At 50.9% G+C, this 27,929-nt stretch overlaps 2 protein-coding genes and 1 pseudogene across 17 annotated transcripts in view; 2 read left to right on the top strand and 1 right to left on the bottom strand.

Annotated features, from left to right (window-relative positions):
- Positions 1-625: 625 nt before the first annotated feature.
- IDH2 (isocitrate dehydrogenase (NADP(+)) 2) lies at positions 626-23,081 on the top strand. The gene is made up of 11 exons (XM_064267141.1): positions 626-827; positions 13,777-13,868; positions 14,780-14,945; positions 16,889-17,049; positions 17,134-17,277; positions 18,700-18,836; positions 19,010-19,161; positions 21,435-21,547; positions 21,728-21,825; positions 21,897-21,989; positions 22,683-23,081. Exons 1-11 carry the CDS (start codon positions 713-715, stop codon positions 22,768-22,770), a joined length of 1,359 nt encoding a protein of 452 aa, XP_064123211.1. The 5' UTR covers positions 626-712; the 3' UTR covers positions 22,771-23,081.
- LOC100673394 (large ribosomal subunit protein uL23-like) lies at positions 853-5,091 on the top strand (annotated as a pseudogene).
- ZNF710 (zinc finger protein 710) overlaps positions 20,181-27,929 on the bottom strand; it is an 84,151-nt gene continuing 76,402 nt past the window's right edge. For all 16 annotated transcript variants that reach the window (XM_064267128.1, XM_064267129.1, XM_064267134.1 and 13 more), the window contains one exon: positions 20,181-27,047. In XM_064267128.1, the coding sequence (XP_064123198.1) occupies positions 26,878-27,047 (170 nt within the window). In that variant the 3' untranslated portion in view covers positions 20,181-26,877. The remainder of the gene's footprint in view (positions 27,048-27,929) is intronic.

Genomic DNA, 27,929 nt, shown 5'->3' with positions numbered 1-27,929 from the left:
TTTCACAGGAGAAAACCGACTCTGGATATGCTAGGTGACTTAAAGACTTGAAACTTGACCTTCTGGGGACAGAGAGGAGGGATTCGAACTCTTGACTCTGGGCAGTCCACGCAGCCCACGGAGGGGGTAGGTGGATCTAAGGCCGAAGTTGAGAAGACCGGAGGAGGTGCGGGTGGTTTTAGTCAAGAACGCGGAGCCCGCTCTAAGTTAATGCGCCTTATGGTTCCGCCCAGCAAACACAAAGGACGGACTCAGGGCTGCTGCACAGATTTGCCCTTGGGCTTTTCAGGTTTAAGCTAATGTGTTAGCAACTGCCACCCTGGTTTAAATGGGGCATCACCGAGAAAGGAGTTTAGCCTCGCCGGCGCTCCCCAGTCTTCCACCTGTGAGCCTGAGCTCGGGTCACAGAAGGTCTCAACCGTCTTCCGCTGGGGCCCAGCAGGGCTCCCCTGGGCGCCCACAGAAGCGCGGGCTCCTGCTCGGCCCCACCCCTGCTCCGGCGCTGCTCAAAGAGGTGTTGGGCGGCGGGCCGGCCCTGGCACCGCCTCCTCCCTGGCGAGGCCCAATGCAGTGGCGGCTCCGGCAGCTCCTCCCCGGTCCTGCCGCGTCTGCCCCTGCGAGCCAGGCCCTGCGGCAGCCCGCTGCCAAGCAGCCGGGAGTAGTGGCCCGGCGTCCGCATCTTGCTCGCCTTCTGTTCGCTCGCCTGCTCGGCATGGCCGGCTACCTGCGAGTCGTACGCTTGCTCTGCAGGGCCCCTGGCTCCGGGCCGGCCTGGACGCCGGCGGCCCTGACAGCCCCGAATTTGCAAGAGCAGCCGCGGCGCCACTGTGAGTGCCGCGCGAGGGTCCGGGTGGGGCGTGTGCCCGGCGCCGCGAAGTGGCGGCCTCCCGGGCCAGGGACACGCGCGAGCCGGGGACACCCGCGAGCTAGGAGTGGTGGGGTCGGGCACACAAAGGGCCGGGGGACTGCTCTCTCCGCGCTCCCCGCCCCACGCTTCCGGGCTGCGCCAGGCGCAGGGTTGGGGACTTGAAGGACGGTGGCAACTGGTGGCCCTGGCGACGCCGGGCCGGGCTCTGCGGCTGTGCGCGGGCGGAGGCTCCAGGCTGCTCTTCGCCCCCACCCCTGCAGTTGTCCCGGGAGGGGGGCTGGGGGGCTACCCTGGGCTCGGAGGGTATCCTGGCCGCCCTGCGCCCCTGTAGGGAGGCAGGCAACCAAGCTGGGCTGGAGCACCCCGCCTGCTCCCCGGGTCGCAGCGCGGTCCCTGCTCAAACAAAGGCGGGGAGGGGGAGGCGTCAATTTCCCCTTCCTTTTTAGCCAGGCGCGCGCTAATCCCTCCTCGCTGTCAAGTCCACGTCAGCTATTTTTGGAGCCTTTCACACGACTGCTGGAGGAGCGTCCTTTTTATTTTCCCCTATTGTTGGGCCGTCACCCTTCTCCTTCGTCGCCGCACTTGAGGCTCCATCCTGGGCCCTCTCCCTGGCTGGACCTGTCTCTTCTTCCCAGCCGGCCCCTGGCCCTGCTGGGCTCCCCGCCGCGGAGAGATCTGGCAGCCCGCGCGAAATGTCCCTTTCCTGAATATTCCCAAAGCTTCTGGGATACTCTTAGCTCCCTGCTTAGGAGAGAAGACAGTAGTCGGATCACAGTACACAGAACTTAGCACTATTACCAATGCAGGCCGCCCCGCCTGGCATGTGAGCATCGGCCTCCTCTCATCCTGGCTCCTCAAGGGCAGCTTCAAAAGGCTGGGAACAATGTAGGTCCTTTGGCCCTGTCTGATGCACGTTGCCATGAAAACCCTATCCTGACCTGGCCAGGAGCCCCTTGGGGTGAGCCAGGAGAGTGAGGAAGAAGAGGTAATCTTTAACTAAGTGGGAGCAGCTGACCAGGGCTGGGAGAGGAAGGAGGGGGGCTTGCATCCCAGCCCCCATGTGCCAAGGAAAAAGGGGGCATTTCTGCTTTTGTACTTCTAGGATCTGTCTCTGAGGGAACAGTCCTGCAACTCGAAGGTGCCAAGTACCCCCAGGCCCCAAACAAAGATTCCATTATGGCACCACCTTCAGCAAAATAGAGTGGAAGTTAGATACATTCTCCAATAATCCTTTTTTTTTTTTTTTTTCTGCACTGATGGTAAAAAGCAAACACAAAACACACACACACAGAGCCCCTTTTGGAGCCTGGATATAAAGAGCAAGCAGTCAATGGCAGGTCTTTCCAAAAGTCCCCAAGTAGGTTGGTTATTTTAATGGGGAAAATGCCTGGTGTTTGAATTGGATGTTAGACTGTACAGCTGTGAGCTTTACTAGCTTGTTACCTGGCAACACGGCTGGAAACAGAATTCTTGGCATTCCCCTTGATGACAAGGAAAGAATCTGTTTTTTGGCTAAAATAGTCATGTGTCGCTGCTGCCCAGTGGTTCCCACACGTGTCTCTAGTTTTGCAACACCATAGGCCTCCAGCGACTGCTGCTGGCGGTTCCGATAAATGAAGGGCTGGCGGGCTCGTGGGAGAGTTACTTTTTTAGCCCTCCTTTACTCCACTTCTAGCTGGGAGACTAATCATCTCAGTCTGCCTCTTAATTTTTCAGATTTTTTTGGTGTCTTGCCTGCTCTCTTAGACTCCAGGGTGGATTATTTAATGACCGTTCAAGGTTTTGCAGACCTGTCTGCAGAGTTCTTATTTAGCCTCCACTGAGTGAGTTTTCTCTGTACCAAATAAAGACCAAACAAAGACCACAGCTGCCCCTCCAGAGCTGTTTTGGGTGGTTATGTTTAGGTCCAGTAGGTTTTGAGAAAAGCCTGGAAAGCCTGGGGCCTGCCCCCAAATCCCGTGTGATGTCAAGGCCTCTTGGGCTGATTCCATACAGGGTATGAGGAGCTGGAAACTGCTCTCTGATTACTGGAAGCCAGGGTGCGTGGCCCTGCCCCAGGGTTTATACCTCTGTAGCTCTGTCTTAAAAATGCCAGCAGATTGCCACATATTTATACATTCTAGGTTGTGAGCTTCTCCACTGCCTGGGGCAGATGCCACCATGTACCTTTGTGATGATCTAAGTGAATCAGGTGCAGTCTGAAGCCCTGAACTAGCTGCCTCGGTGTGGCAATGCGTCCCAGGAGGGGAGACAACGTGCTCATCAAAACAGGAGGTGAGGGCTGGACAACCTGTACCACAGACGGAAGTGACCGAAACTGCCATTCATTCACGCCTTCAACAAGTATTTATTGTACATTCATTCACGCCTTCAACAAGTATTTATTGTACTCCTTCTATGTGGCAAGCACATGCTAGGTGCTGGGGATAGAGCCGGGAATAAGGCTGGCAAGGATTTCTGCCCTTATGGAGCTTAAATTCTAATGCTGGAGGGGACAGACAATAAACAAGGTTGAAGTTGACTATAAGCACTTGGCTACTAACTGAAAGGCTGGCTGTTCAGATCCACCCAGAGGGACCTCAGAAAAAAGGCCTGGCAATCTCCTTCTGAAAAATCAGTCATTGAAAACCCTGTGGAGTGCAGTTCTGTTCTGAAACACATGGGGTGCCATGAGTGAGAATCAACTTGGCAGCAACTTTTTTTTTTTTTTAAATAGTGTGTTAATGGTAGACGTGGTATATAGTGTGATACAGTAAAACCTGAGAAAGCCGGAACCTATGTAAGGTGGAAACTGTTAGAGAAGGAAAACTCAAATATTTTCCAATAAAATGAGTGATGAGAAAGTGGTAAGACTGTACCCCGTTGAAGGTGGAAAACTTTCGAGACCCGGAAAAACAAGGCAGTCCCACTGAGTTCCGGCTCTCATAGGTTTCACCTTCCATGATAACAGGAAAACAAATAAGCAAGGAAGGTAGGGGTGTGTGTGTATATACTATTGGATAGGGTAGCCAGAAAAGGAGAAAAGAAGATGAATAAAGCTCTGAGGGAGGCGAGGAAGCAAGCCATTAGTTTTTTGGGGAAAGAGCGCTGGCAGAGAGAGCTGCAGGTGCCGAGGGTGTGAGGAGAGTGCACCTCAGCACATTCCAGGAGCAGAGTGAGGCGCATGGCTGGCACAGAGTGCATGGAGGTGAAGTGGTAGGAGAGGTGATCAGGTAATGGGGGCTGTGGGGGCTTGTGGGTCATGTTCAAGGACTTTGGCCTTTACTGAGTGAATGGGGAGACTTGCAGGGCTTTGAGAGGAGTGTCATGCCCTGCTTTACATTTTAATAGGAGCACTGGCTGCAGACACCTGTTGGAGGCTATTGCAATAACCTGCTGACTTAGTTATCTAGTGCTGCTATAACAGAAATACCATAAGTGGATGGCTTTAACAAACAGAAACTTATTCTCTCATAGCCTAGGAGGCTAGAAGTCCTAATTTAGGGTGCTAGATCCAGGGGAAGGCTTTCTGTCAGCTCTGGGGGAATGTCCTTGTCATCAATCTTCCCCTGGGTCTAGGAGTTTCTCAGCGCAGGGACCCTGGGTTCGAAGGATGCGGCTCTTCTCCTGGCTCTTCTTTCTTGGTGGTATGTCTCTGCTCGCTTCTCTCTTTTAAATCTCAAAAGAGGTTGACTCAAGCTTTTTACGAACATGGCACTGAAAGTGAAGACGGAAGCCCCTGCCCCTACCAAAACTGAAGCCAAAGCAAGGGCATCGAAGGCCAAGATGGTAGTGCTGAAAGGTGTCCACAGCCACAAAAAAAAGATCCGCACGTCACCCACCTTTTGGTGGCCCAAGACACTGAGGCTCCAAAGGCAGCCCAGATATCCTCGGAAGAGTGCCCGCAGGAGAAATAAGCTTGACCACGATGCCATCATCAAGTTCCCCTGACCACTGAGTCAGCCATGAAGATCGAAGATAGCAACGCACTTGTGTTCATCGTGGACGTCAAGGCCAACAAGCACCAGATCAAACAGGCTGTGAACAAGCTCTACCACACTGATGTGTCCAAGGTCAACACCTTGATCAGACCTGATGGAGAGAAGAAGACATATGTTTGACTGGCTCCTGACTATAATGCTTTGGATGTTGCCAACAAAATTGGGATCATCTAAACTGAGTCCAGCTGGCAAATTCTAAATATAAGTTTTTTCACCACATTAAAAAAAAAAAAAAAAAGAGATTGACTCAAGATACGACCTGATCCTGTAGATTGTGTTCTGCTTCATTAACATACCAAACCAGTTGCCATGGAGTTGATTTGGACTCATAGTGACCCTACAGGACAGTAGAACTGCCTCATAGTGGCTGGTGGATTCAAACTGGGACCTTTTGATTAGCAGGCAAATGCTTAACCACTGCGCCACCGAGACCCCTCATTAACATAACTGCCTCTAATCCTGCCTCATTAACATCATAGAGGTTAGGATTACCAACATACAGGATAATTACATCAGATTACAAAATGAAGGACAATCACACAATACTGGGAATCATGGCCTAGCGAAATGGATACACATTTTGCAGGGGGACACAATTCAATCCCTAACACCTGGCGAGAGCTGTTGGTGGCGTGGACCTGGGTGGTAGCACTTGGGGTAATGAAAAGTGATTTCTGAGTATATTTTGAAGGAAGAATTGATAGGATTTTTTTTTTAAATAATTTTTATTGTGCTTTAAGCGAAAGTTTACAAATCAAGTCAGTCTCTCACACAAAAACCCACATACACCTTGCTACACACTCCCAATTACTTCCTGCGCAACGAGACAGCCCGCTCTCCCTCCACTCTCCCTTTTCGTGTCCATTTCGCCAGCTTCTAACCCCCCCCACCCTCTCATCTCCCCTCCAGGCAGGAGATGCCAACATAGCCGATAGGATTTTTTGATGGTTTGGATATGAGTGTGAAAGAGCAGTGAAGGACAATGCCAAGGAAAATACTAGATTCTCTTCCAGAATTGCTGCCCTGCTTTCTTGAGCCTCTGGGAATTTGGGACTTTACTCCATGTCCTGCTGCTCCGTTGGCACATGCTGGCTGAGCAGCCTCTTTGCTGAGAGTACCTTGAGTGGCCAAAGGGTTATGCTTGGGGGCAGCTGTGTGGGAAGGACATCCAGCCTTGAGTTGGGAGCAGTGAGCAGATCCAGAAACTGGGGATGGGTTTGGAAATCCTTACTTGGTGTTGGGTGTTAGGAGCCCCAGGCAGGGGGAGGGGAGGTGACCTAGCAGGCCTCCTGCAGCTGGTATAATTCCATCCTGCTCTCTTGCCAAGAGAGGACAGTGTTTGTGTAACGCGTCATCTGGAGATTCATGGTGGCTGTTACTCTGGAGGCTTTCAGAGAGCCCAGTGCCTGCTCCTTGGATTTCAGGTTGCTTGTCACCACTATATGAGTTCAAATCGACTCGATGGCACTGGGTTTTTTTGGGTTTGTCACCACTTGGGGGGCCTGGTGGCGCAGTAGTTAAGCATTCGGCTGCCAACCAAAAGGCCAGCAGCTTGACTCCACCAGCCACTCCCTGGAAACCCTGTGGAGCAGTTCTGCTCTGTCCTATAGGGTCACTGTGAGTCGGAAGTGACTCGGTGGCAATGGGTTTGTTTGGTTTTGTTACTACTTGAGAGGTGCAGGGTATGGGGCGTCTCCATATAGCCTGAGCAACAGACCAAAACCCAAACCAGATCAGTTGCTGTTGAGTCAATTCTGACTCATGACGACCCCAAGTGCAGAGTAGAACTGCTCCCATAGGCTTTTCAAGGGCTGTGACCTTTCAGAAGCAGATCGCCAAGCGTTTCTTCTGAGGCATCTTTGGGTGAGTTTGAACCTCCAACCTTTCGGTTTAGTAGTCAAGTGCTTAAGTGCTTGCACCACCTAGGGACTGCTGAACAAGAGACCCATTAAAAAATCCAACCCAGTCAAGTCCATTTCGACCCATAGTAATCCTATAGGTCGGAGTAGAACTGCCCCATAGGGTTTCCAAGGAGTGGCTGGTAGATTTGAACAGCTGACCTTTTGGTTAGCAGCCAAATGCTTAACCACTGAGCCACCAGGGCTCTGAACAACTTGATGGCAATGAATTTGGTTTGTTTTTTTATGGCCTATGCCGTCGACTCTATGGGACTGGGTTTGGTTTTGGTTTATGGCATGAGAATTTGAGATCCCTGTCTGAACCAAAAAAAAAAAAACCAAACCTGTTGCCCATGAGTCAATTCTGACTCATAGCTACCCTACAGGACAGAGTAGAACTGCCCCATAGGGTTTCCAAGGAGCGGCTGGTGGATTCAAACTGCCGACCTTTTGGTTAGCAGCCTGAGCTCTTAAGCACTGCATCACAGGGTCCCCGGAGATCAAACCAAACTCATTGTTGTCAAGTTGATTCCGACTCATAGTGATCGTATAGGACACGGTAGAACTGCCCCATAGGGCTTCCAAGGGTGTAATCTTTATGAGGAAACCCTGGTGGCGTAGTGGTTAAGTGGTACGGCTGCTAACCAAAGGGTTGGCAGTTCAAATTCGCCAGGTGCTCCTTGGAAACTCTATGGGGCTGTTCTACTCTGTCCTGTAGGGTCGCTATGAGTCGGAATCGACTCAAGGGCACCGGGTTTGGTTTTTTTTTTTTTTGGTTTAATCTTTAGGAAAGCAGACTGTCACATTTTTCTCCCAAGGAGTTGCTGGCGGATTTGAACTGCATACCTTTTGGTTAGCAGCCAAGTGCTTAACCACTGTGTCACCAGGGTTCCTTCTGGGCCCCAGTAGGGGGTGCTTCAGCAGGCCTGGACTGAAGGGAGGAGCCATCCTCAGCCCAGCCTTATCGTCAGTGAGGCCTACTCAATGTGCCCAGAGCTACTGATTCTTTAGGAGAGGCTGAATATCTAGATTGGTACGTAAAATCCCTTGATTTTTAAACCTTGGCCACCAATTACCATTAAACAAACAAACAAAATCACTATCGGGTCCAGACTACACAAACCTGTAGGCTTGGATCACCTACCCCAGGTGCTAGGAGAGGAAGTTTGCACTTACGACTTCTGTAAAAAGTTCTGCTTGCTCTCTCCCCATTACTTGTGGGTTTTTCCTTTCACCCTCACTCCCTGAGGGCAAGCACTGTTTTGTTTTAGGCCTTTTTATATTCCCATGGAGGAGGCACCAGGTGTTCTATAAATGAATCGGCCCTGTGGTCTCTGAGGGTTTGACACCTGCACCAGGGAAGGCTGTCGGCTGTGATCTTGACATTGAACTCCCCTTTGGAGGAGGCATGGTGGCCACAGCCTACATAGCCTGTTGTGTCTGCCTGATGACTAAAACTAGTGGAGCCCAGGCTGAGGCTGAAACCTAGGACTGCCCCTCAAATGATTCTTTCCTTAGGAGTCCTGTGTCCAGACCCAGTTGCCAGCTAGTTGACCCTGACTCGTGGCAACCCCATGTGTGTGAGAGAAGAACTGCCCCATAGGGTTTCCAAGGAGTGGCTGGTGGATTCGAACTGCTGATCTTTTGGTTAGCAGCTGTAGCTTGTCATAGCTATTAACCGCTGCGCCACCAGGGCTCAAAACAAACCCCACTGCCATCGAGTCAATTCTCACTCATAGTGACCATATAGGACAGAGTAGAACTGCCCCATAGGGTTTCCAAGGAGGCTGGTGGATTCAAACTGCTGACCTTTTGGTTAGTAGCTGAGTGGTAAACCACTCTGTTACCAGGGTGCTGTCATCAAATTAGCTCATAAGAAATACTTATAAAAATTAAGCTAGCTCTCATACACTGCTGGTATGATTGTAAAGTGATAGCTACAACCACTGTGGAAAACGGTATGGTCCTTCCTCAAAAAACTAGAAATAAAAAAAAAAGAAATAGAAGTACCTTATTATGATCCAGCAATCCCACTTCTAAGTAGAATCTAATAGCATTTGGCTGCCAACCAAATAGAAGAGACAGTAAGACATATGCACACCTATGTTCGTTTGAGCACTATTCACAATAGCAAAAAGATGGAAACAACCTAATGCCCATCGACCGAAGAATAGATAAGGAGAACGTGGCACATACACACAGTGGAATAGTGCCAGCCGTAAAGAATAATGATGAGTTCTCAAAACATGTTATAACGTGGGTGAACCTGGGATATATTATGCTGAGTGAAATAAGTCAATCACAAAGGACAAATATTGTATGATCTGACTTCCATAAGAAGACAAAAATAGGCATATATATAAAGACCAAGGTTCATTGGTGGTTACCAGGGATGGGTGGGGCAGGGGAAGAGGGCATGTCACTCTCTAGATAATATGATTCCAACTCACAGTGACCCTAAGGACAGAGTAGAGCTGCCTCCATCGGGCTTCCAATGCTGTAATATTTACAGAAGCAGACTGCCATATATTTGACCGGTGGAGTGGCTGGTGGGTTTGAACTGCCAACCTTTTTTTGGTTGGTGGCTGAGTGCTTAAGTGCTGTGCCACCAGGGCTCCTTATCTAGATAACAGATATTCGTTATTTTTGATGATGGACAATGTAGTACCGGGTATGGGAGAAGTGCATACAGCTTGACCAAGGTAAATGATGTCATGATGTCACTAAGGAGTGCACAGGAAAAAACAGCGTTTTTGGTAAAGGATATGACAAATATAATTATGCAACAACACCAACACAGACCAAAAAATGTGTGTATGGTTACACATGTATGCATATTTGTGTATAGGTATACGTGTACATATGTGTGCATGAATAGATATATCTATATGTATGTGCGTATACATATATTTATGTGTATGCATGCATATATATTCATATATAAAATAAGCCATATGGGGGCACAGTTATGGATACTTCTTAGACATAGCCAAACACCTTGCAGAATTGGTTTTATGGGTTTGAAGCCTTAGGACTATAGTCTTATGGGACAACTTGGTCAATTGGCATAATACAGTTCATAAAGTTTATGTTCTACATCCTAGTTTGGTGAGTAGTGTCTGGGGTCTTAAAAGCTTGTGAGCAGTCATCTAAGATAAAATTATTGGTCTCTACTTGTCCAGAACAAAAGAGAAAGAAGGAAACCAAAGACTCAAAGAAGAAACTAGTCTATGGGACAAATAGTTTACATGAACCATGGCCTTGTCTATCCTGAGGCCAGAAGAACTAGATAGTACCTGACTACCAATATCTACCATTCTGATCAGGGCCACAATAAATGGATACTGATAGACTAGGAGAAAAATGTGGAACAGAACTCAAATTCTTAAAAACTGTAGACTTGCTGGACCAGTTAAGACTAGAGGACTCCCCGAGACTATTGCTGAGATACTCTAAACCTTGAACAGAAACTATCCTCTGAGGTCACCGTTTAAATAACAGATGGGGTCCTAAAATAAAGAATATCACCCATGAGTACTGTGCTCCTATAAAAAGTCTATATGAAACCAAATGGTTAGCAGTTCCTCTAAAGCAAAGATAAGGTAAGGGGGCAGGAAAATTAGACTATTAGAAACGGAACAACCAGAATGGAATTAATGAGAATGTTGACACATTGTGGAAAATGTTAACCCATGTCACTGAACAATTTGTGTAGAAACTGTTAAATGGAAACCTAATTTGCTGTGTAAACTTTTATTGAACACAATAGAATACTATTTAAAAAATGAAGCTAACTGTGCAACAGCTTTGCAGACTTTCTGCAGACCCTAAAGCTCTTTCCAACTCAAGCTTCAGACCAGAAAAGGTGGCAGAATTCTGTAGCCTGGGTCCCAAAATCCCCATCTCATGTTGGGGAGGGTGGTATGGTAGTGCCATCAGCATTTACCTTTTTTCTCTAGGGAATGAAATATTTTGAGTCTGGGTTTGCTTTTAGTGTCTCTACATCTTACCTATAAGGACTTCCAGAGGCTTCTGGGTTCTATCCTGCCTCTGACACAAGCCACACTCCCTGGGTCTCATTTTTTCATCCTCAACAATCTCTAAGATTCTTTTTAGGTTAAGTAACAACAACAAAAAATCTGTTCCTACATCTTTGGCGAGTGAACTGTTTTGCTGCCCATAACTGAATATTTTTCTTAGTGATCTGGAAGTGTCATCATGAGCCATGGGTATGGTGTGTAGGACAGGGATATGTTTGGCTGGAGTCTACTGGGCTTTGGTCATCTTTGTTTTAAATGTGTCTAGTTTTTTTTTTTTTTTCCAGCTGGTCATGGTTTTTTTTTTAAACTTGATTTTTTTTTTTTCATTTAATGTATTTTGGAAATCTTCCCATGTCAGTAACTATGGCTCTACCTAATTTTTTTTTTTTTTAATTGTGGTAAAGTACATATCACAAAAAATCTGCTATTTCAACCAGCTATATTTTCTTGGTTCCTGGGCCTGCTTTTTCACAGGCTTCTGTATCCCTGCTGCTCTTGCTGTCAACCTAGCAGATGTCTGTCACTTCTTCCAGCTTCTTTTCAGCTAAACATCTTCTCTTCTGATTCCCTGTGTCTGATCTGTGGTGGTGGCTCAGTGGTAGACTTCTCACCCTCCATGAGGGAGACCAGGGTTCAATTCCTGGCCAATGCATTTCATATACAGCTACTACCCATCTGTCAGTGAAGGCTTGGGTGTTGCTATGATGCTGAACAGGTTTCAGTGGAGCTTCCAGACTAAGACAGACTAGGAAGAAAAGCCTGCTGATCTACTTTTGAAAATCAGCCAATGATCTGATCCACAAGCAGTCTTGGGGATGTCGCAGGACTGGGCAGCATTTCGTTGTGTTGTACGTGGGGTTACTGTGAGTCGGGAAATGACTCAACAGCAGCTAACAACCACAACAACACTCTATGGTAAGGTTGGGAGACACTTAACTACACTTGTAAGGATTGAGTGTAACATAAGAGTAAGTGGGCTTAAGTGAGGTCTGAGAGCTGTACCTCTGGGGAAAGGGCACAGGTGTCAACCAGCCTGAATTTCAGTATCAGCTGAGATTTTCCGACGACTGAAGCCTAGTTGGGTTGGGATTTTCCGTAAATCTTGCTGCCCTACCCTGCAGTAGCTGCTGCTTCCCAGACTGTGGGCAGACCCACGTGTAGGCACTAGGGTGGCCCTGTCTGTGGAGGCCAAGGTTCAACAAGCCTCGTCCAAGGCTGCCTGCACTGATCAATTAACCAGCCAGGTGCTGTCGAGTTGACTCTGACTCATAGCGACCCCATGTGTGATTTTTCAGAAGTAGATCGCCAGGTCTTTCTTCCCAGGTGCCTCTGGGTGGACTCAAACCTCCAATTTTTTAGGTAGCAGCTGAATGCGTTAACTGTTTCCCCACACTGACTAACTGGATGGGCTGTTTTCTTTGGAATTCACTTCCCAGACCGTTGGTTTTTCTTAGGAGTCAGTCTTTCCTTGAAGTGCCTCCCCCTGCTCCTGTTTCTCCCTCCACCATCTCCCTGTGACCCTGATCGGCCACTTGTTGGCTCCTTTGATGATTCTTGGGCAGGTGGGGATCGGCTTACACCAGGGATTCTGAGTTCAATTTGTAGATGCCATAAGCCTGTCCTTACCATTGAGTGAGGTCTGAAACCCTTGGCTCTGCTGTTTTCCAGCCTTGTAGCTTAGGACACTAAGTCTGTAACCTCTCTGAGCCTCAGCTTCCCCACGTTTCAAATGGAGATGATGCCTCCCTTAGAGGGTTGTTTTCGGAATTAAATGGAATCGCATACGTAAAGCATGTGGCACAGTATCAGGCATGTACCCAGCTGCCTTGGAGTCACTCCAACTCATGGTGACCCCCTGTGTGTCAGAGCAGAACTGTGCTTCATAGGGTTTTTTTCTGTGATTTTTTGGAAATAGATCGCCAGGCCTTTCTTTTAAGGAGCCTCTACCAAACCCAAACCCCTTACCGTTGAGTCAATTCTGACTCATAGTGACCCTATAGCACAGAGTGGAACTGCCCCTTAGGCTTTCCAAGGAGCGGCTGGTAGATTTGAACCACCAACCATTTTGATTAGCAGCTGAGCTCTTAACCATTGTGCCACCAGGAGCCTCTAGGTAGACTCAAACCACCGACCTTTTGATTAGCAGCCAAGCGGTTAACTATTTGCACCACCCAGAGACTCCATTGGGTACATGGTAGGTGTTTTTTTTTTTTTTAAAAAGTTGCCTTCGAGTCAGTTCTGACTCATGGTGCTCCCATGTGTTTCAGAGTAGGTCTGTGCTCCACAGGGTTTTCATGGCTGTGATCTTTTAGAAGGCGATTGTCAGGCATTTCTTCCAAGAAGCCCTTGGGTGGGTTTGAACCGCCAATGTTTCAGTTAGTAGTGGAGCATTTAACCATTGAGCCACTCAGGGATTCTAGTAGGTGCTTATTTAATAAGTATCTATACTATTTCCTTCCTCGCTTCAAGTTAAGTCAGGGGCTCTCCGGTTGCAAGCAACAGACAAAGTTAGTGACTGGCTAACTTTGTGAGGCACTTATTGGAAGAATATGAGATAGCTCGTAGAGTTACAGGGAAAACTAAAGAACCAAGTCTTGGACAAGATGGAAATCTGGGCTGCTCTGAGTGACAGGATCTCCTGGGACAAGTGGGCCCCAGCTGATTCTCATTCTCTAGGTTGGTCCCCTGCCTGCAGATTTCCAGGCGGACAGTATTTGACTGGCCAGATTTGGACCTTGCCTCATTGACCACGGGCTGGGCAGGCATCTTCTTGGCTAGTCCTGCCTGGCCACACTCAATGGGGGACGCAGGTCTCCAAGCAGTCGGGGAGCTGCTCCTGACAAAGGGGAGTGGACGCTGGGCAGCAGGAATGCTAGGTGCCCACTGTTCCCTTCCTGGTGGAGGGTGGGTGTGACCAGGGTCATGGGAAGTGAGGGCCTGTCCCACCAGCTTCCTCAGGAGTGTGATGTGCCATGTATGCCGGGTTCTAGATGCTGACAAGAGGATCAAGGTGGCCAAGCCAGTGGTGGAGATGGACGGCGATGAGATGACCCGTATTATCTGGCAGTTCATCAAGGAGAAGGTAGTGCCCCCACCTCCAGTGGGTGCTGCCCAGGCGAGTGGGCAGGCTCAGCGTTCTGTCCCAGCACAGGTCTTCTGGGCCCAGATCCAGCCGTCACCCCGTGAGCAGCAGCAGTTCTGTTTCTCTCCTTTCATCCACCCTTCTTCCATGTCCCGGCCACTAACAGTCCTTATTGACACGAGGCAGTCTGTGTCCTATGCTGGTTACAGTGCCAAAGCCTGCACATTTAAAAAAATTTGAGCAGATTCAGGGCTGATCCAGTAATTGCATCTTTCTTGACTCCCTACATTCTGGTGTGCTTCCTTGAGTGGGACTGAAAGGGGACAGGGTGGTACGCAGGGCAATAACACAGCCTGTGATGACACCATGGATGATGGCTCCCAGGGCGGCTGCCTGGCTTCTCCAAAGCTGTGGTCTGGGAGGGCCCAGGAAAGCGTGTTTTCTACACGAAGTTTCTGCATCAAGTATACATCTATGGGAGGAAGGCTGGGAACTGCCACCTCTGCTTCTCAAGTCCTCAAAGCACTCGGGGGAGAAGAGGGAACACCTTGTGTAGAGAAATGTAGATGCATTTGGAGTTGGGGTTCAGCCGAGTTGATAGGCCATGGTGGGGGTGGGGGAGGGAGGAAGGTTCATGCTGGGGAGGAGCCCCCTGAGGGGGTATGGCCTGGTCTGCTGATCTCTGCAGAGCCCCAGCCTCTTGCTAGCTTTGGCCTGGCTCCACTGAGGAATGGCTGACCCCAGCCCTCTGCTGCTTCGCTGTCCCCTCTGCTGCCCTTCTCTCGTCTCCTGCCCTTGCCTGGGTGCCCCTTGCCGTGGTCTGCAGGCTTCTCCCCATGCCTCTTGGTGTCCTGTCCCTGAGTCATAGTCATGTGGCTAACGCCTTGCCCTGGTTGTCTGCCTGTTTCTAGCTCATCCTGCCTCATGTGGACGTCCAGCTCAAGTATTTCGACCTCGGGCTCCCAAACCGTGACCAAACCAATGACCAGGTCACCATTGACTCTGCGCTGGCCACCCAGAAGTACAGTGTGGCTGTCAAGTGTGCCACCATCACCCCTGATGAGGCCCGTGTGGAAGGTGAGAGGGCAGGATGGGCTGGGCTAGGAAGGGCCATGGCTTCTACCCACGGGCCTCTCCAGAATTGTGCTGGTGGTGTCTGGCCATGTTGGTCATCCTGGGTCTGGGAAGAGGGGACGGGAGCCCCTGTAGCTGGGCAAGAGCTGCTTTTGTGAGCCCAGCTTCACCTGGGGCTGGAGTGGGAGTGGATGGGGACTGTGACAGACTCCAGACTCCCTGAGAATGCTCTAGACTGTTAGAGTGATCTTAACCAGTTGCTGTCGAGTCTGCTGTGACTCATGGCGACCCCGTGTGTGTCAGAATAGAACTGTGCTCCATAGGGTTTTCACTGGCTGATTTTTTGGAAGTAGATTGCCAGGCCTTTCTTCTGAGACACGTCTGGGTAGACTTGAACCTCCAACCTTTCATTTAGCAGCCAAGTGTGTTTTACACCATCCAGGTACTCCAGAGTGACCTTAGAGACCACTCTGGATGAGACCTAAGGTTCCATAGCCAGGTCGTAGCTAAGCTGAGACCAGAATCCACGTGTCCTGGCACTCAGGCCAGTGGAGTTCCTGCTGTGTCATGGCTCTGACGAGTGGAAGATGTCATTGGTAATAGTGATGCGGAAGAGGATAATGCTGGTGCTGTCACAGTAAAAATGGCTTCTTTGGGCCACTCACCCATCTGGCCTCCCAGTCTGTTTCTCAGACAGGTTTACAGAAGGACTTGGGGCCCTCTCTGTGCAGAGGAATGCTGCATGCCAGGCCTATACCCTTCAGAGCCCATGGCCCTTGGCAACATCACTAGTGCCTTCATGCCCCTGCACCCAACCAGGGGTCTCAGAGAGGTGGCCTTGCAGATTTGGACTGGCTGCTAGTCGTCCAGTCTGGGGGCTGCTCTCAAGGGCCCATGAAATGGTACCAGTATCACCTGGGCTAGGTTTGGATAATTCAAAAAAGAAAGCTTCCAGACTATTCAGAGCTCTCTCTCCCTACTTCCTGGCCCACCAGCTCTTGTATGAGGGAGCTAGAACGGAGCCGTTCAAGGCACGTTTCCAAACTCCCCTGACCTCTTCCGGTTCTTCCAGGTTAAACCTGAGCTTAGAGTATTCAAGTCCTTCTGGTGCTGACCTCTCTTTGCATGTTTCCTTTTATTCCTCCGGAACCCTGGGATTCATGTATCCTCATTTTATGGGTAAGGAGGCAGAGGGTCACAGTCTTAGTAACTTGGGCTGGACCCAGCTGGTTAGTGGCGGTACTGGGGCTGGAACCCTTGAGTGCCTTGGTGGCAGGCCCCGTGTCCTCTGCTGCCACATCTCCTGCTCCACCCAGAGCCTCTGGAATGAGGCTACCAGGGTCCTCAGTCGAGCACTTTCCCTCAGGCTGAGCTGCCTCCAGATATGAATACGGGAAGAATAATAGCTGACGGACCACTCATCGTGTGCTTGACACTCTTCTGAACATTTTACATGTTATTCCCAGTTGCCATTGAGTTCATACCAACTCATGGAGACCCCATGTGTGTCAGAGTAGAACTGTGCTCCACAGGGTTCTCAATGGCTGATTTTTCAGAAGTAAATTGCCAGGCCTTTCTTCTGAGGTGCCTCTGGGGGAACTCGAATCTATAACCTTTTGGTTAGCTGTTGAGCTCGTTAACGGTTTGCACCACCCAAGAACTCTGTTTCACATATTGGCTTATTTAATCCTCACAGCAACCAACAAGCTAGCCATTTTGTCAATCACTTCATTTGACAGTTAAGGTTAAGCCACTTGTGTAAGTTAGAAGTGGCGGAACTAGGGCTTGAACCCAGGAAATCTGACTCCACAGCCCACACACTTAAGCTTTCCACTCTGCTGGATGATTTTTAGGACACCTGTCTGGCTGTGCTCTTGCTTGGGGTTCAAGTTCAAGTGGGGGCAGGGGAGCACTGCCGTGGGCCCACTTCCGCTCTGTCCCTGCAGAGTTCAAGCTGAAGAAGATGTGGAAGAGTCCCAATGGAACCATCCGGAACATCCTCGGGGGAACCGTCTTCCGGGAGCCTATCATCTGCAAAAACATCCCACGCCTGGTGCCCGGCTGGATCAAGCCCATCACCATCGGCAGGCATGCCCATGGTGACCAGGTAGGTCATTGTGGGAGGCTGGGTCCACTGGCCTGGGACCCCTGTCTGGAGCCCCTGGCCTAAGCTGTCCTCTCGTCACTGCAGTACAAGGCCACAGACTTTGTGGTGGACCGGGCTGGCACATTTAAGATGGTCTTCACCCCGAAGGACGGCAGCAGTGCCAAGGAATGGGAAGTGTTCAACTTCCGTGCCGGCGGCGTGGGCATGGGCATGTATAACACTGACGAGGTGAGGGCCCCAAGTTTGCGGAGCCTGAGTTCCTGCCTCCCCTGGCCTGTCTCTCATCTCTGGGCAGGGCTGGGTTGGAGGACCCATCTTTTCCTCCCTCAGTGGCCTGAAGAAGGTCTAAGGACTGTGAGCAAATGCATCTTGGATGTGTCTGAGGGGCTTGTAGAGAGCCCATGTGGTGTGGGGCTGTCAGACACCTGCTTAGCCAGATGCACCGAGTTCCTGTACTCATTCTCAGATGCACCTTTGGGGCCCCGAGGTGTGTGTTTGTCAGAACTCTTGATTTAAGCAAACTGGTTAAGCATTTCTCCCCCTCTCCATCCACCATCTCTTGGCTTTCCATTCCTCTGTGTTGGCTTTATTCCCAGGCCATGGAGTAGCAGAAATAGCCACCAGTAGCTCTTATCCTCTGCTAACATAGCTAGCCAATCAGAAAAGAGTGCCTCTTCATTCATGTTGTTGTTGTTAGCTGCTGTCGAGTCAATCTCCGAACCGTGGTGACACTGTGCACAACAGAATGAATCGTCGCCCGGTCCTACAGCATCCCTATAATGGGTTGTGGGTCGGACATTGTGATCCATAGGATTTTCATTGGCTAATTTTTGGAACTAGATCTCCAGGCCTTTCTTTCTAGCCTGTCTTAGTCTGGAAGCTCTGCTGAAACCTGTTCAGCATCATGGCAACATGCAGGCCTCCACTGATAGACAAGGGGTAGCTGTGCGTGGGGTGTGTTGGCCGGAATTGAATCTGAGTCTCCCACATGGAGGGCAAGAATTCTACCACTGAACCACCAATGCCTTCTCTTCCCTCGTTACCTTGCTCTTTGCCATGGAGTTGATTCCGACTCATAGCGACCCTATAAGACAGAGTAGAACTGCCCTATAGAGTTTCCAAGGAGCAGCTGGCGGATTCAAACTCCCAACCTTTTAGTTAGCAATCAAGCTCTTAACCATTGTGCCACCAGGGCTCCTCTTACTCCTAAAACCCAAAAAAAAAAAAAAAACCGAAAACCTCTTACTCATAGTTCTAGCAAAAATCCTGGGCTAGGGTCACATGACCATCTCAGAGCCAATCACTGAGGCCCAGGGAAGGAGGGGCTCTGACTGGATAAGCCAGGGTCACATGTCAACCCTAATGGCAGGCAGGTGGGACTGGGGGATTAGCTTCATTTCAGCCATAGGGCCTAAGAATGGAGAGGGGAAGGTAGCAAAGAGCAAAGTTGGGGGACTACTCCCTGTGGTTGGGAGAGTGCGCAGGAACAGATGCAAACGCTGCGGTGGCTGAGGTTAAGGCAAATTGCCTGAGAGGGTTGTGTGGAGGGCGGGATGCCATTCCTGGGGGCCCGGGGCTACCCCTGGGGTTGGGGGAGAGCTGGCAGACCCCAGGCTGGGGGACAATGCCAGGGACACTCTCTCCCTGCAGTCCATCTCAGGCTTTGCACATAGCTGCTTCCAGTATGCCATCCAGAAGAAGTGGCCGCTGTACATGAGCACCAAGAACACCATCCTGAAAGCCTACGATGGGCGCTTCAAGGACGTCTTCCAGGAGATCTTTGACAAGTAACAGCCTTCCCCTTTGCTGCCTTCCCAAGGACTCCACTGCACAGCCCTTCTTCCCTGCCCTCCTGCTCCCTTCCTACCAGGGGAAGACCCTTCCCATTTGGCTCAGCTCTGAGGCTTGGGAAGGGATTCCCAACCTGCCCCCACCCTACGATAGGCCATTTTTCTCCCAGGCACTATAAGACTGACTTTGACAAGAATAAGATCTGGTATGAGCACCGGCTCATTGATGACATGGTGGCTCAGGTTCTCAAGTCTTCCGGCGGCTTTGTGTGGGCCTGCAAGAACTACGATGGAGACGTGCAGTCAGACATCCTGGCCCAGGGTATGCTGGAAGGATCCTGCTTTCTGTGGGGGTGGACTGTTGGGCTCTTCTGGCTGGGGGATTTTCAAACCCTTTTAGTAGCAAATTTCTCTAGTGTGTTAGCAGGACTGGGGCTTGCCTGCTCATTGCAGAGTTCCTTGTGGACAGCAGGGGGCAGGAGTTCCCTGGCATATGAGTGAGGGAGGACCACAAACTAGGTTTGGACTGGTGTATCACTAAGGCTGTGGTTGCAAAGAAATATAAGGATTCAAGTTCTACAGGGCTAGGTGGGTCAGCCTTGAGGTTGTTCTTGGCCGTGAAGGGACCAAGAACTGTGGTTTTAGCTACAGGTTTAGATCCATGGCCATGGGAAGGACTTGGTAGGAAGATGGGCTCTAGTGGACTGGGCACTGTTGAAATTACAGAGGATTTCTTTTGCATAGTAAACCTGATGGGCGTAGGAGAATATCAGGGAAGATGGCAAACTCCTAAGCCCTGGAATGCCCTGAAAGGCCAACTGGATTGCAGCAGAAAGCATGGGTGAGGGGATTGGAGAAGAACACCAAGAGATAGCCTAGTTGCGTTGGGAACAAGAGCAGGAAAAATGGTGGGAGAAAGGCAATGTGGAAGGTCTAGACAGAGACAGAGAAACAAAGTTACATGAGGTGGGGTGAGGCACACCATCCTGTGCAAGAACAGTGAAGTCAATGACAGGTTGAGTTAAAAAGGCAGAGGGAGGGTCTTGATGCTTTATAAAGAGCCTTTGGCTTCATTTTCAAAAGTTCAGTGGTGATCCTCTCACCAGAACAATTCCCATATAGGATGCAAGGAGGAAAAGCCATAGCAGAGGAGAGAGACGTGAAAAATAACCTTAAGTATGTCAAGAATTGGTGAGTGTGAAGGTCCAGGGAAAAATGGAGAAGGGACTTCTTTTCCCTCTGCCCACCTCCCCCCCAGCACAGATTCTCAGACAAATAATTTTTCTGTAGAAGTTATCCACTTTTTCTTTTGAGGATGTTCATGTCTTTATTTTGGTGCCATGGGGTGGGTTTTTTTTTTTTTCTTAATTGTGCTTTTTTTTAAGTTAAAGTTTACAGATCAAGTCAGTCTCTCATAAAAAATTTATATACACCTTGCTATGTACTCCTAGTTGCCCTCTCTCTGAGACAGCATACTCCTTTACTTCACTCTGTATTCCCTGTGTCCATTCAGCCAGCTGCTTTCCCCCTCTGCCTTCTCATCTCCCCTCCACACAGGAGCTGCCCACATAGTCTCATGTGTCTACTTGAGCCAAGAAGCTCACTCCTCACCAGTATCATTTTCTATCTTATAGTCTAGTCCAATCCCTGTCTGAAGAGTTGGCTTTGGGAATGGTTCCAGTCTTGGGCTAACAGAAGGTCTGGGGACCATGACCTGCAAAGTCCTTCTAGCCTCAGTCAGACCATTAAGTCTGGTCTTTTTATGAGAATTTGAGGTCTGTATCCCACTGCTCTCCTGCTCCCTCAGGGGTTCTCTGTTGTGTTCCCTGTCAGGGCTGTCATCAGTTGTAGCCGGGCACCATCTAGTTCTTCTGGTCTCAGGCTGATGTAGTCTCTGATTTAGGTGGCCCTTTCTGTCTCTCGGGCTCATAATTACCTTGTGTCTTTGGTGTTCTTCATTCTCCTTTGCTCTGGGTAGGTTGAGACCTTAGATGCATTTTAGATGGTCACTTGCTAGTGTTTAAGACAGCCATAGGGTGTTTTGAAGCCCAAGAGTCCTTGGCAACAGAAAAAGTCACTTGAGTTGCACACCCCACCCCCAATTTTTTTTTTTTTTTAATTATTTAAGGCAAAAAAGTGACATCTAAATTTGGGAAAACTTGGAAATAAATCAGCAAGCCATTACTTTAAAGTGGCCAAAAGAGCACCAGATAGAATGATTGCTGTGAACTAGCTGACGGTAGTTTTATTCTTCTCCTGGTCACGGGCCAGGCTGTGTGGGCAGACTTGGAAGGTTGGAGAACTCGAGGGTAAGGGGGGTGCTGGGCTCTGGAATATACAGGCTCTGGAGATGGGGACACAGATGTGTGTCAATATGTTGATGACAGTCACCCTCAAGTGCCCCCCTGTTCTGTCTGGCCTCTGGGGACCCACAACAAGGGTGAACAAGCCTGAAACAGTTCCTGTCTTCTCAGTTACAGTGTGTGGAGTGGGGTGAGAAGCAGCTACACCACCTGGCGAGGAGGGCAAGTAGGGTTCCACCCTGGTGCTCTGAGGCGAGGTGCTGGCACCGAGGGAGCTCTTTCTGCCCTGCAGGCTTTGGCTCCCTTGGCCTGATGACTTCTGTGCTGGTCTGCCCGGATGGGAAGACTATTGAGGCAGAGGCTGCTCATGGGACCGTCACCCGCCACTACCGGGAGCACCAGAAGGTGAGAGGGGAGCACGGCCGTACAGTGCCCACCCACCCCCAAGGGCTCAAAGCCCATTGGTCCTGAAGGGTGGGAGGAGGGGTCTGGTCCTGTCAGTATAGGGATGGGCGGCTGTCCGGTGGCCCGCTTGCTACCTGGACTCTTGAGGGGCTCTTGATCCCCTCTAATCCTTGTCCCTAGGGCCGACCTACCAGTACCAACCCCATAGCCAGCATCTTTGCCTGGACGCGTGGCTTGGAGCATCGGGGGAAGCTGGATGGGAACCAGGACCTCATCAAGTAAGCACAGAGTGAGGGGTTGAGCAGGCCCAGGGCTATTCTGGGCCCTCACTCTGCCCCATCCCCTGCAGGTTTGCCCAGACCCTGGAGAAGGTGTGCGTCCAGACTGTGGAGAGCGGAGCCATGACCAAGGACCTGGCGGGATGCATCCATGGCCTCAGCAAGTGCGTGGCCCTGGGCTGAGGGCAGGGCTGGTCTTTCAGACCTCGGACAGGGTGGGAAGAAGCCAGAGGACCATTCTTTGAGGCTCCCTACTGAGTTAGCTTAGTGCCAAGAGCTTGGGCCCAGACAGGGACACAGCCCTGAGGAGGACTCAGGCCACGCCTTCCCATCTGTGACATTGAATGCTCCCAGCCTTTTCCATCCCTTCCTCCACCTACCCCCCAGCTTCTCCCAGGAGAGCTTGTACCCAGTTGTTCAGTCAACTGGAAAAGAAAAGACAGATCCTACCAGGTTCCTGGAGTCCCTGGGTGGTCCCAACAGTTAACACACCTAGCTGCTAACCGAAAAGGTCAGAGGCTCAAGCCCACCCAGAGGCACCTCGGAAGAAAGGCCTGGCAATCTACTTCCAAAAAATCAGCCATTGAAATCCTTATGGAGCACTGTTGTACTTTCATACACATCAGTTGCCATGAGTCAAAGTTGATTCGATTGCAACTGGATTTTAGCTTTCAGGTTCCTGCTGAGTACGCTGTGGCCTGTTGGCAGTGGGCTATAGGTAGCCTTTGACCTGTAGCTGGGCGTGCCCCTTCCCACGGGGGCAGGAGGCTGCTGTTCAGATGCCAAAGCTCAGGTTCTGCTCTGGAAGGGCCCAGCCGATCCCACACTGACTGATGTGAATGGTGTTCTCTCGGCAGTGTGAAGCTGAATGAGCACTTTGTGAACACCACGGACTTCCTGGACACCATCAAGAGCAACCTGGACAAAGCTCTGGGCGAGCAGTAGGGGAAAGCACTGCCCCAGCCGCTGTGGTGGACCGGATGGAGCCAAGCCGGCAGCCGCCACAGGTCCTCCCAACACAGTGGAGGGTGAGCCTCTCAGCTGCTCTCCGGGGAGCCTGCCTACCAGGCCCTTCTAGGGGACATTTTTTATAAGCAAGATATTTTTAAAAGCATATTTGTGTTTCCCCTCATGGTGACGTGAGGCAGGAACAGTGTGTTTTACCTCAGCCGGTCAGTATGTTTTGCATACTGTAATTTATATTGCCCTTGGAACACATGGTGCCATATTTAGCTACTAAAAAGCTCTTCACAAAACTGTCTGTTGTGTGTCCCTGAAGGGAAGGAGGCAGCTGGGCCCCAGAGGCAGAGGCTGTCTTGGAGCTGGCAGATCCCAAGTGGGACAGACTAGCATGCCTCAGGCTACAGCAGCCTGATCCTAGGCTCTCCTCCAGCTAAGCGGGCCCCAGTAGGGGAGAGGGGACCGGGCAGCAGTAAGACCCTTCCTGTGTTCTATAGGAAGTGGCCTGAGGAGCCACTGGGACTCTTTAAGGCACAGGCCTGTGGGCTCTGTGGAATTTCCTAGCACAATCCAGTTCTTCCATCTTCTTCATTTGGGACCGTATCACTTCCCCATAGGTTCTGTTTATTTTTTTCTTTGTTGGTTTTAACCTTCTAAACATCTCCCAACCCCTTTATTTGCCCTTTTCTCTGTGCTAAACAGTTCGCACCCAGCACCGGCCTGCCAGTTCCCATCTCTACAGCTGCCTGGGGTGTGGTACGTGTATGTGAATGTGTATAGGGGTCTTTCTGTAGTCTAGGCCCATGGTTCTCAAACTTGGGCTCATTTTCATCATTCTGAGGGAAAACTAGAAAAATAAGGTTGTAAAGCTACTATAAAGCCAAATATATATTCCATTTAAAGGACTGGCCTTTACGTAGGGATTATATTTCTATTTTTTGGTGTTACAATATGCTGGGCAAGAATTGTGTAGGTTTACTTGATAAATACTTGGCAATCCAAAGTCCATTTCCCGAATTCTGGGGAGTCTGCCACTGTTCACAAAACCCAAGAGTTGGGAACCACTGCTGAAGGCTCCTGGGTAGCTTTAGGATGGGCAGTAGCTCTCCATGCACACTGGTGGCCCCCTTCCTGTTGGTGATTAATCCCATTAAACTCCCAGGGTTTGAGGAAGAAAAGCCGGTGGGCTGGCTTTCCTCGGCCCCACTTCTGGGAGGGAGTTCATGGCTTCCTGCCCCTTTCAGCCCATCGGCAGCAAAGGGCTGGCAGCACTCCAGAATTCAGCCTCTGAAACCCAGTCTGGCACTGTGAGCTGGCTTCTGTCCCAGGGCATGTAGGTGGGTAGGGAAGTGGCTTTTCTGTGTGTGAGCGGTGGGAATTTGGGGGCCTGGCCCGTGCCCCCCTTTCTCTCTTTCTCTTGCTCCCTCAGTCTCGGAGCACTGAACTGTAGGCCTTGGCCCTGTAGGTGACTATTCCAGAGCAGAGGAGAGCCTGGGTCCCCTCCAGACCCTGGAGAGTGATGCCTTACTGTGTGGGGCTGGGAGTTCCTTCCAGGAGGGATGAGGGCCAGGTCCCCAGGAGCTGCGGAAAGCACTGCCAGCCACCTCGCTAAAGAATATTCATTTATTTATAATTATTGCTAAGTAAACTCTTTTAAACAGGAACATAAAAACACAGTAGGGCTTTGCACAAGTGGAATTTCTAAACAAGTTGGTTTGTATACATGTCAAAATAAGTTAGAGTGGAATTTGTCCAGGAGTTTCCCAAGTCACCCGAGAGGCTGCACGCCTCTTTGGAAAAGGTTGGGGAGGGTGAGGACGAGAGCCTTGCCAAGACCACCCCCCACCTCAAATTGTGAGTTGTGCTGTTTCCTTCTCTTCACTTTGCCCAAGTCCAAGGCACAGGGCAGGGGGGCGTTCAAGTATAGAACCTCGCAGAGGGCCAGGGCTGATGGCGGGACTGGGGGGAGGAAAGCAGTGCCCCCACCCTGGAGGCTAGAGCTTCTCCCTTTAGCTTCCAAGACCAAGGCCACTGTGCTGGCAGGATGGAGGAGAAGGAGGAGGTACAGGGTTCTTTTTGGTACCAGGGGATAAAGATGCTGTGGGAAGAGGTAGTTTGCAGGGGATGATGCCTTCTGCTCAGCAGGAGAAAAATGTCTTCTACAGTGACGGAGGGTCACTGCCACCTGAGGATCATCATGTGGGCACCTGGGAGGCCACGTGGCCTTGGGGTCTGGGGAGCCACACCTGGAGAGAAGCTCCCTCAAGCCCCCAGCCCTTTCACTTGCTGCTTAGCTGCGCTCTAGCAGAGAAGGAAGGGGCACCTGGCTGCCTGATCCTGAGGCCACCTGTCCATCCCTCAGTTCCAGTTACAGCCACCTGAGGCCTGGCTTGCTCCTTCAACATAAGGGTACAGCCTGGGGGTAGCTGCATTTCACATGGGTTCCCCCGGCTCTCTCCCCTCTCCTGGTTTCTGGGCTGAACCTGGTGGCTTCCTCTCCTCTGTGCCTTTGGGGGAGGCCCTGCCTGCCCCCATTCCCCCCACCATGGAAGCCTCAGGAGGCGTGTGGGTGGGAGTCCTGGTGCCCAAGAGTTCCTGAATGTGCTATTTCCCTGCCCTATTCCTGCAGTCTTCGGCTCCAGGGGCAGGAGCTGGCGTGGGGGCAGAAGGGGTGAGAGCCGGGGAGTGAGGGAACGAGCTGCTGGGTTAGTAGAATCTAGCAGCCAGGCCATGGCCAAGGGCAATGCCTGAGAGGCTGGAGGGCCTGCCAGGCTTGCTGCCTTTGCCTGCCTCTCACCCCAGCCTCCTGAGGCTTCCTGTCAGTAGCTGCATCTCCAGGGCCAGGGCGGGGTCCCACAGACTCGAGCCCTGCCCGGCCAGGCTGCTCTAGGTGGGGGAGGCACAAAAGCACACACAGCACACAAGAAAGCTTATGTTTGGGAAAAGAAAATGCATCTCCATCAAAAATAATAGTAGGCAACACAGTTGGAAAGAAAAAAATAAATTAACTTCAAAATAGTCCCATTTGCTAAAAAAAAAAAAAAATTTTTTTTTTTTTTTTTTTGGGATATGGTCTTCTAGGAGCCTGCTGACACTTGGCTGTCTCCATCCTCAAAATGGATACTTGTTAATAAGAAAATACTTTAGTCCCCCTCCCCTGACAGGTGGTCCTTGGCTTCCCCCTGAGGACAAGCCCTCTCTTGCCCTGCCCCCTCACTTCAGGGGCCTCCATGTGTTTCTGTCAGCTTTGATCACCTTGGTGGCCCTGATGTGGTGCCCCAGCTCAGCACTGAGACTTGGGTGACATTTGCTGAAATCTACTTTAGGGACACTGTGTGGAGAAGCACTTCCAAACAGGGCTTCTGGGGGCTGCCTAGAGAGGGCATTGTCTGGGGGCTAGGCCATACCCTACTTTCCTGCAGGCCAGGGCTGGGCCGCACGCACACCTGGCTGAGGAGAGTGCGGGGACACCGGAGGTAGAAGGCAGAGTGCCCTGCCTGGCTGCCATGGGCAGGGTGGGGAAGGGGGCTCTCAGGCCTGGGCCTTTCATAGCACAGGGACTGAAGCGGGGCTGTGTGGGGGTCAGTGCTGGCCAGCACAGGAGGCCAAACATCCCTAGAGGCAGGAATTGACCAGGAAGAGAAACAAGGCATGACTCAAGTGATCTCTTGTGTGACAGGGGGCCCAGGACCCCCAAAGAACTGTCACTGGCTGCTGGGCTTGAGGGGAGGTCCCAAGAGTCTGTCCCTGTGACCCGTCCCCACGTGGCCCTCGGTATTCCCCTCCTCCCTCATCCCCCTCACACCCCCTCAGCAGCGGGGCAAGGAGACCCAGCCCTGGGCCTCCCGTGTTATCTATTCTTCCTTTGCTGGGATGCCTGGGGCCTGTGCCTGGTTCACAGCTGAGGCCAGTAGTACAGTCTTTAGTTGGTCTCAGAGTCCCTAGTGGTGCAAACAACTTGGTGGGAGGGAAGGGCACAGGGCAGTGGGGCAGTAGCTTGCTTCTCAGCTGCAGGAGGTGTGGCCTGCAGTACTGTGGTCTCACCCCCACGCCCACGCCCTCCTCGCCCTGAGAGGGGCGGCAGGGCTCACGCTATAGCACATTGTAGTAGGCCATCTCTTTCATGGCCTGTTCGCTGAGGACGCTGGCCTCGGTGCTGCCATCCACGCCTGCGTAGGTATAGGTGTTCTCCTCGAAGTCCTCCATTTCCTGCTGGCTGTCAAGCTCCGAGGGGTCAGTGCCCGTCAGCTCCATCATGGGGTCTGTGAAGAGAGGGGCTATGATTAGGCTTGGATGCCTCTTCGCTGGGGAAGCTGGTCACCCCTGCTCAGGAAGCTAGTGATCTTTCTGAAGAAAAGACTTCCCAGTCGTGGTTTCCTGAGGATTCTCGGCAGCCTTTCAGGTATCCAAACTGGGGAGGCCCCATCTCAGAGTGGAGCCTAAAGCTGTGTGTATCTGGGTGGGGGTCCCTCACAGGGGAGCCTGGCAGGCCTGGCCTTAAATCCCTCTTTGGATTATGCCTTTGCCCCTCCTAAGTCACTTGTTAGCTGCTGTTAGCAGCTCCTGACTCATGGTAACCCCACACACAATGGAATAAATGCCCCCTGGCCCTGTGCCATTCCCACAATCAGTGGTGGACGGGACCATTGTGAACCACTGGGTTTTCACTGGCTGATGTTTGAAAGTAGATCACTAGGCCTTTCCTCCTCGTCCATCTCTGGAAGCACTACTGAAAACTGTTCAGCGTCATAGCAACAAGCGTCCACTGACAGGTGACTGGTAGTTGTGCATGAGGTATGTTGGCCAGGAATTGAACCCTGTATAGAAGGTGAGAATTCTACCACCGAAGCATCGCCGCCCCCCAAGTCACTGTTGTTGTTAGTTGCCGTTGAGTCGATTCCAACTCATGTTGGCTCCATGTGTGCAGAGTAGAACTGCTTCATAGGGTTTTCAAGGCTATAATCTTTCTGAAGCAGATTGCCAGGCCTGTCTTCTGAGGTGCCTCTGAGTGAGTTCGAACAGCCACCTTTTGGCTAGTAGTTGAGTTCTTAACTATTGGTGTCACCCAGGGACTCCCCTTAAGTCACCAAGCCCTCGTTATTCATTCTCTGCAGTGACCCATCTGGGACCCCTGCTGTGAGAGC

The sequence above is a fragment of the Loxodonta africana genome, chromosome 13, assembly GCF_030014295.1.
Source record: "Loxodonta africana isolate mLoxAfr1 chromosome 13, mLoxAfr1.hap2, whole genome shotgun sequence".
Taxonomy (NCBI): Eukaryota; Metazoa; Chordata; class Mammalia; order Proboscidea; family Elephantidae; genus Loxodonta; species Loxodonta africana.
Note: the sequence above shows the minus strand (reverse complement) of the source record. Positions and strands in the feature narration are given on the sequence as shown.

Coding starts and splice junctions, on each gene's coding strand:
- IDH2 (XM_064267141.1), top strand. CDS start 713: ATGGCCGGCTACCTGCGAGTCGTACGCTTGCTCTGCAGGGCCCCTGGC. Junction 828..13,776: donor AGAGCAGCCGCGGCGCCACT/GTGAGTGCCGCG, acceptor GCCGGGTTCTAG/ATGCTGACAAGAGGATCAAG. Junction 17,050..17,133: donor GGCATGCCCATGGTGACCAG/GTAGGTCATTGT, acceptor TCGTCACTGCAG/TACAAGGCCACAGACTTTGT.